Raw genomic sequence first — 6,836 nt, 5'->3', positions numbered from 1 at the left:
TGCATTCCTTCTAAGCTATTCATCACATACAAATCCAATTATGAGAAAAATAAAACCCAACAAGCTTCTGCCCACCACCTGATAACACAACCACACCACAGATAGAACAATGAGCCAGATATTTCACCTGATGTATAAATGTGAAACATAATGTGAAGCATCCGGTTGGCGGTTCAACTTACTACCAAATATGGTGATGAGAGGAAGCCCAGTGGCCGGCAGTGGGAGAAGATGGAGCGAGATGGATTTTGGCCGATATTCCGCAATTTTTCTCATGATAAACGGTTGATCTCAATACAGTTTCTATTTTCAAAACTAGAATCTGTGTCAAACAGAGTGGACTACGTTTGGCAGACTTTAGCCTTTGACAAAGTTTCTAATAATTGTGTTGTTTAGAAGGAGTGCAAGGGCGAATTGAGTTATTGCATAGTAGGCGTTCCCTAACGGAAATATGCAAATAAATGCTAGAACGCGCCAATAGGAGCTCTTTTGCTCCTGCTTGGCTCTGCCCACCTCCTTGCTTGTTCTGCCCACTATGATTAATTTGCTCCTATTGGAAACGACAGGCTCTGGTCTATCTTGGGTTAGTTCAAGTCTTTAGCCACACAAGTCCAGGTGTGGCTAACGTTAGCCAGCTTGAGCTAGCTGCAGAGATAGCGTTCAAACTCGGTAGCACAGAGTAGACCAATATGCATGTTACCGTTCAATAAAAAATATTTTAAACAATAAATAAAAAAAGAGTACATCAATATGACGTTGAGAAATAATGCATTGTGGGTAGTTTAGAAGATATCCGGAAATAAGTGAATAAATATGTAATAATGCTAAAACATAACTGTTTGTACTTAATAGGTAACCAGATCGTGACTACAACTAAGTTACTAAGTATTTAACCACACTGTGTTGTTACATTGGCTTCCTACCCTTTAACTTTTTGTCTGAAAATTAAATCTACATTTTACTCAACTTCGTTACCCACTCCAGTCAGCAGATGGCGATGTGGGACTTTAAGGCTATGCTGCTAGTGTGACGTATAATCTAGTGGACGGGACGCTTCTTTCAACAGCAGCAACAGTTAGTCAGACACCTCGGTAGCTTGCTAGACAAAATAGCCCAACCAATAAAGCTCTTTAGACGCTTTCGTGTATATTAGATACTGTGTTTTAAACCCACTTCTGTCGTCTAGTTAGTTATCCCATTTAATTTCATATTTACGGTGTTGTTGTTATTGGTCAGCTAGCTGGCTGGTTAAGTTAGCACTAGCCTAGCTAGCTAACATCCCCGACCATGAGCTCACTAAGCTACTCTCCTCCTGCTAAAGAAGAGGCGGTCTGCTGGACGGAGAAAGAAGCTCTAGTGAAAGAGGAGGAGGAAGAGGAGGATGTTACAATACAAAAACAAGTAGAGGGTGAAGCTGTTACCGTGAAAGAAGAAGAGAAAGACGTTACAGTGAAAGAAGAGGAAGACGCGTTCAGAGTGAAAGAGGAGGAGGATGTTACAGTGAAAGACGAGGAAGACGCGTTCAGAGTGAAAGAGGAGGAGGATGTTACAGTGAAAGAGGAGGAGGCTCCCGTGTTTGGAGTGAAAGAGGAGGAGGAGGAGATGACTGTCACATCGAAAAAGGAGGAGGAAACTGGATATCTGGTTCCGGTTTCCCAAAGGCATCTTAAGGCATCCAATGGTTCTAATGATGAACTTAGCAGTAAGATGCTTTTGGGAAACCGGGCCCTGATTAACACTAGTAAGTACTGTCTTAAAAACTGTTGTTGAACTGATGTGTGGTGTTAAAGGTGAAATCTGCAGTTGCTACATCCATATTTGGACTTTTAAATTATTTATATATAGCCATTGATTCTGGAAGAATATAACACATGCCTCATGAGCTTAGTTCAACTGTCTTACCCCATCAGGACCTAAAGTAAGATTTTTTTACTCCAATGTTTAGAAACAATGTAAATGTGAACCAACACTGTATAGCCTCAACATGGTTAAAACTATAATGTTGATGTCATGGATGGTCAGTCCTTGCATCCATAGGTCTGTCTATGAATTTGAGAGTAGTTACATTTCTCCAGCCCCATCATCATCTTATTACCAAAACAGTGGTGGAATGACAGCTTTGTTATTGTTTGAACTGAAGATTGGTTGATTGATTGATGTGGCTTTTTTAAAAGGACAACCTAGGATTTAAACAGCAACAAAATGGCTGCCAAGAGAGACTTGGTTTGGTAAACAGCTGAGGGATGGGGGCTGGAGAAATGTAACCACTCTCAAATTCATAGAGAAAGCTATTGTAGCAACCTTAACCCAAAACCTAGCGACCTCATCAATAAGTTCAGACATCTTGGTATAACAGTTATAAGGTGTTGGCTTGACAGTCTCTGGACCCAGGTTTGAGTCCAGCTCAGGGCTACCCCTGGAATTCACTACACTATGAATACAAGGACTGGCCATCCATAAGGTAAAAATCACAGTTTTAACCTGGTTTTGAAGATATACAGTGTTTGTTTACAAACAGTGGCGTTATATGAGCTTATGTTTTGGTTTCTGATGGCGTAAGACAGTTGAAACATTTGAGGCATTTATAAGTTATATTTTTCAGGAATCAATGACTATCCAGTTTATGGGTCTTTCTATATCTGCCAGTGAGGCTTTCCTGTGGGGGTCAAATTGTTGGAGCTGTTGATAAGTCATTTTATAATATTCTGCAAATGTATTTTCATTTTTATTAGGGCTGACCCTAGTCGACTGGTTGATTGTTTGGTCGGTAGGCTGTTTTGTCGACAGAGATTTTTTTAGACAGATTTTTTTAGTCGAGCAGTCGCAAATACACTATATATACAAAAGTATGTGGACACCCCTTCAAATTAGTCGATTCAGCTGTTTCAGCCACAACCGTTGCTGACAGGTGTATAAAATCGAGCACACAGCCATGCAATTTCCATAGACAAACGTTGGCAGTAGAATGGCCTTACTGAAGCACTCAGTGACTTTAAACGTAGCACCGTCATAGGATGCCACCTTTCCAACAAGTCAGTTCGTCAAATTTCTGCCCTGCCAGAGCTGCCCCGGTCAACTGTAAGTGCTGTTATTGTGAAGTGAAAACGTCTAGGAGCAACAACGGCTGAACTGCGAAGTGGTAGGCCACACAAGCTCACAGAACAGGCCCGCCGAGTGCTGAAGCGCGTTCCAAACTGCCTCTGGAAGCAACGTCAGCAGAATAACTGTTAGTCGGGAGCTTCATGAAATGGGTTTCCATGGCAGAGCAGCCGCACACAAGCCCCAGATCACCATGCGCAATGCCAAGTGTCGGCTGGAGTGGTGTAAAGCTCGCTGCCATTGGACTCTGGAGCGGTAGAAAGGCGTTCTCTGGAGTGATCAATCCGACGGACGAATCTGGGTTTAGCGGACGCCCGGAGAACACTACTTGCCCCAATGCATAGTGCCAACTGTAATGTTTGGTGGAGGAGGAATAATGGCCTGGGGCTGTTATTCATGGTTCGGTCCCCTTAGTTCCAGTGAAGGGAAATGTTAACGCTACAGCATACAGTGACATTCTAGATGATTCTGTGCTTCCAACTTTGTGGCAACAGTTTGGGGAAGGCCCTTTCCTGTTTCAGCATGACAATGCCCCTGTGCGTAAAGCGAAGTCCAAACAGAAATGGTTTTTCGAGATCGGTGTGGAAGAACTTTACTTGCCTGCACAGAGCCCTGACCTCAACCCCATCGAACACCTTTGGGATGAATTGGAAGGCCGACTGCGAGCCAGGCCTAATCGCCCAACGTCAGTGCCCGACCTCACTAAAGCTCTTGTGGCTGAATGGAAGCAAGTCCCCGCAGCAATGTTCCAACATCTAGTGGAAAGCCTTCCTAGAAGAGTGGAGGCTGTTATAGCAGCAAAGGGGGGACCAACTCCATATTAATGCCTCTGCTTGAAACATGTAGGTATTACAGACACGGTCAGGGAGACGTTTTAAAATGTCAGTGAAGACTCTTGCCAGCTGGTCAGTGCATGCTCTGAGTACGCATCCTGGTAATCTGTCTGTGAAGATTAACCTGTTTAACCCCTTGGAGTCAATTGACGCAAATTTGCTTCAATCTAAGTAATTTAAGTAATCCATAGTACGACCATCTTAAAACAATTCCATATGTCCGTTTAGCCCCCCTCCCCCAACGGCTTAGATTTACAGGGGTTAAAGGTCTTACTCACATCGGCTAAGGAGAGAGTGATCATACAGTCGTCCGGAACAGCTGGTGCACAAGACTTTGTGGAGGCCACGGAGATGGCACAGTCCATCGCTCTAAGACATGTGATACATAAATTGTATATGGTTATATTATGTACAAAAAAATGATGCAACACTAATAAATCTAATATTATTTTATAACAAATGTACTTTCTCCCGCTTTGGATACTGTCGCTGTCCGCGGTTCTGAATGTAATTATATGCACAAGCACAAAAACACCACATCTGCAATTTTAGTCCCGTCTGAATCTGCCATGTCAGTCATTTTTACATGGCAGGAGAGTAACAATTCAAGCCAGAATAACCTACTGTTTTTTGGCAAACTCCAAGGTCCTCTGGAAATACTAGTCCCGTGGGAATCGACATCCCTGTGTTTTGAGAGAAATGAGTTTGACAGGTGTTGCTCACGGTTTGATCAAGAAAACAATAACTGATTTGATCAATTTAACGAAGTGCTGCTCATAGCCTACATATGAAGGGCCTGCAAGTATCAACTTTCACAGTGGATGATTTTGTTCATATGTTTTGTGCGTATTAATATTTCTAGCCTACAATCATCGATGTTACTACTAATGTGAAAACAAGACAAGATATTACTATTATTGCTCACTTGACTGTCTTAAGACAATTGTCAAATAATTTAACAGATGTCAATTGTTGTACAGCTTCATGGGTACGCTCTGGGCATCACCTTTTACCTCAAATAAACAGTATTTCTGCTGTTGTGGGCCTTTTAACCATCTGTCTGACTTTGTCGTTCACACAGAAGAGAGACGTGACTATCGTGGATCCTCTGGGGAGCCTCAACAACATCATGAAGCTGAGGAGGCAGAGAAGAGTCCCTCCAGATCAGAACACCTCGAGAAACAGCAGCGGAAACCCACAGGGAAGAAATCTCACTGCTGCTTTGACTGTGGGAATATATTCAACTCTTATACAGACCTTAAAAGACATATGAGAATCCATACAGGAGAGAAACCGTATAGCTGTAATCAATGTGGGAAGAGTTTTACTCGCTCAAGCAACCTGAGGGTACATTTGAGAACGCACACTGGAGAGAAACCTTATAGCTGTGATCAATGTGGGAAGAGTTTTACTACATCTAGCCAGCTGACTATACACCAGAGAACACACACTAGAGAGAAACCTTATAGCTGTGATCAATGTGGGAAGAGTTTTACTCGCTCAAGCCACCTGAGGGTACATTTGAGACCGCACACTGGAGAGAAACCTTATAGCTGCGATCAATGTGGGAAGAGTTATACTACATCTAGCCAGCTGACTATACACCAGAGAACACACACAGGAGAGAAACCTTATAGCTGTGATCAATGTGGCAAGAGATACGCTCGTAAAAGAACTCTGATTAAACATCAGAAAGTACATACATGAAGGAGTTGTTTCATGATATCAATTAAATAATGTCACAATGTTTTAACATTGTTGTATGAGTATTTTAATGAATTTCACAATGTAGAACCATTTACATTTTACATTTTTTGTCATTTAGCAGACGCTCTTATCCAGAGCGACTTACAGTTAGTGAGTGCATACATAATTTTTTAATTTTTCATACTGGCCCCCCGTGGGAATCGAACCCACAACCCTGGCATTGAAAACGCCATGCTCTACCAACTGAGCTACATCCCTGCTGGTCATTCCCTCCCCTACCCTGGACGACGCTGGGCCAATTGTGCGCCGCCCCAACCGTTTTCCCCCTGTTCTATTGATTTCAGCGTGATATGGATATTAGCCTCATCAGGGGGAAAATCCAGGCTCTGAAATGAGTTGTGTTACACTTACCACGTTGGCCACCCACTTGAATCAAAATGCAACACTTCTAAATGTAGCTTGCTGTTTTCTACAAATTGTCCTCTGACCAGTGATGTACACATTATTCCCAGATTCCGTGTGGTTTTTGAGCTGTTAGTTTTAACAGGACGTGCAACCTCATCTCCCCCCTCGCGCGCAATTGATTTCAACATGATATTGATATGAGTGATGACAAATAAGTGTTGCGTTTCTCTTCGTTTTGGGGACCGCTAAATTTAAATGCATCCCTCCAAAATGTAGCTGACTGTCTTCTGCAGGTTGTCCTCTAACCAGTGAAGTAAAAGATATCTCCCATTTCCATGTGTATTTTTTTGTTGTGTTAGTTTCAACAGCACGTACAACCTGATTTTCCCCCCCTAATCGATATTAGTGATTTATTGCCACTTGTCAAAACAACTGTGTTTTTGGTGCTTGTGCAGTTAATAAGGTGCTCGTTAAAAAAAATACAAGTATTATGATTACTATTGTGGAACATGTTTGTGTCGATAGTATATGTTATGTTTAGGTTTTCCATTTATCACAAACTATTTCTGCATATTGGTTATTGATTTGGACACGTTAAAACTGTGTTTTGACATTGAGCAGTATCCCACCTTGCAAAATATAGTTGAAAAGACGTTGAAAAGAAGACTATACTCGAGGTCCAATCTACGTTTGGTTTTGGTTGAAAGTTAAAGTTAAAAATATGTATTTTTTAGGTCGTTGTTTCAACGACTTGAAAACAACTTCATTTCAACGTACTTGCAGCCTATAAAC

At 42.0% G+C, this 6,836-nt stretch overlaps 1 protein-coding gene across 1 annotated transcript; it reads left to right on the top strand.

The window, feature by feature from the left end:
- Positions 1-1,078: 1,078 nt before the first annotated feature.
- LOC311113879 (uncharacterized protein) lies at positions 1,079-5,639 on the top strand (the record flags this gene model as incomplete). The annotated part of the gene is made up of 2 exons (XM_084189163.1): positions 1,079-1,741; positions 5,014-5,639. The coding sequence occupies exons 1-2, from the start codon at positions 1,288-1,290 to the stop codon at positions 5,637-5,639; spliced, it is 1,080 nt and encodes a 359-aa protein (XP_084045289.1). The 5' UTR covers positions 1,079-1,287.
- Positions 5,640-6,836: the final 1,197 nt, after the last annotated feature.

Source organism: Coregonus lavaretus (genome assembly GCF_964263955.1).
Source record: "Coregonus lavaretus genome assembly, contig: HAP1_SCAFFOLD_672, whole genome shotgun sequence".
In the NCBI taxonomy this organism is placed as follows: Eukaryota; Metazoa; Chordata; class Actinopteri; order Salmoniformes; family Salmonidae; genus Coregonus; species Coregonus lavaretus.
This window is presented reverse-complemented; position numbering and strand designations above follow the sequence as displayed.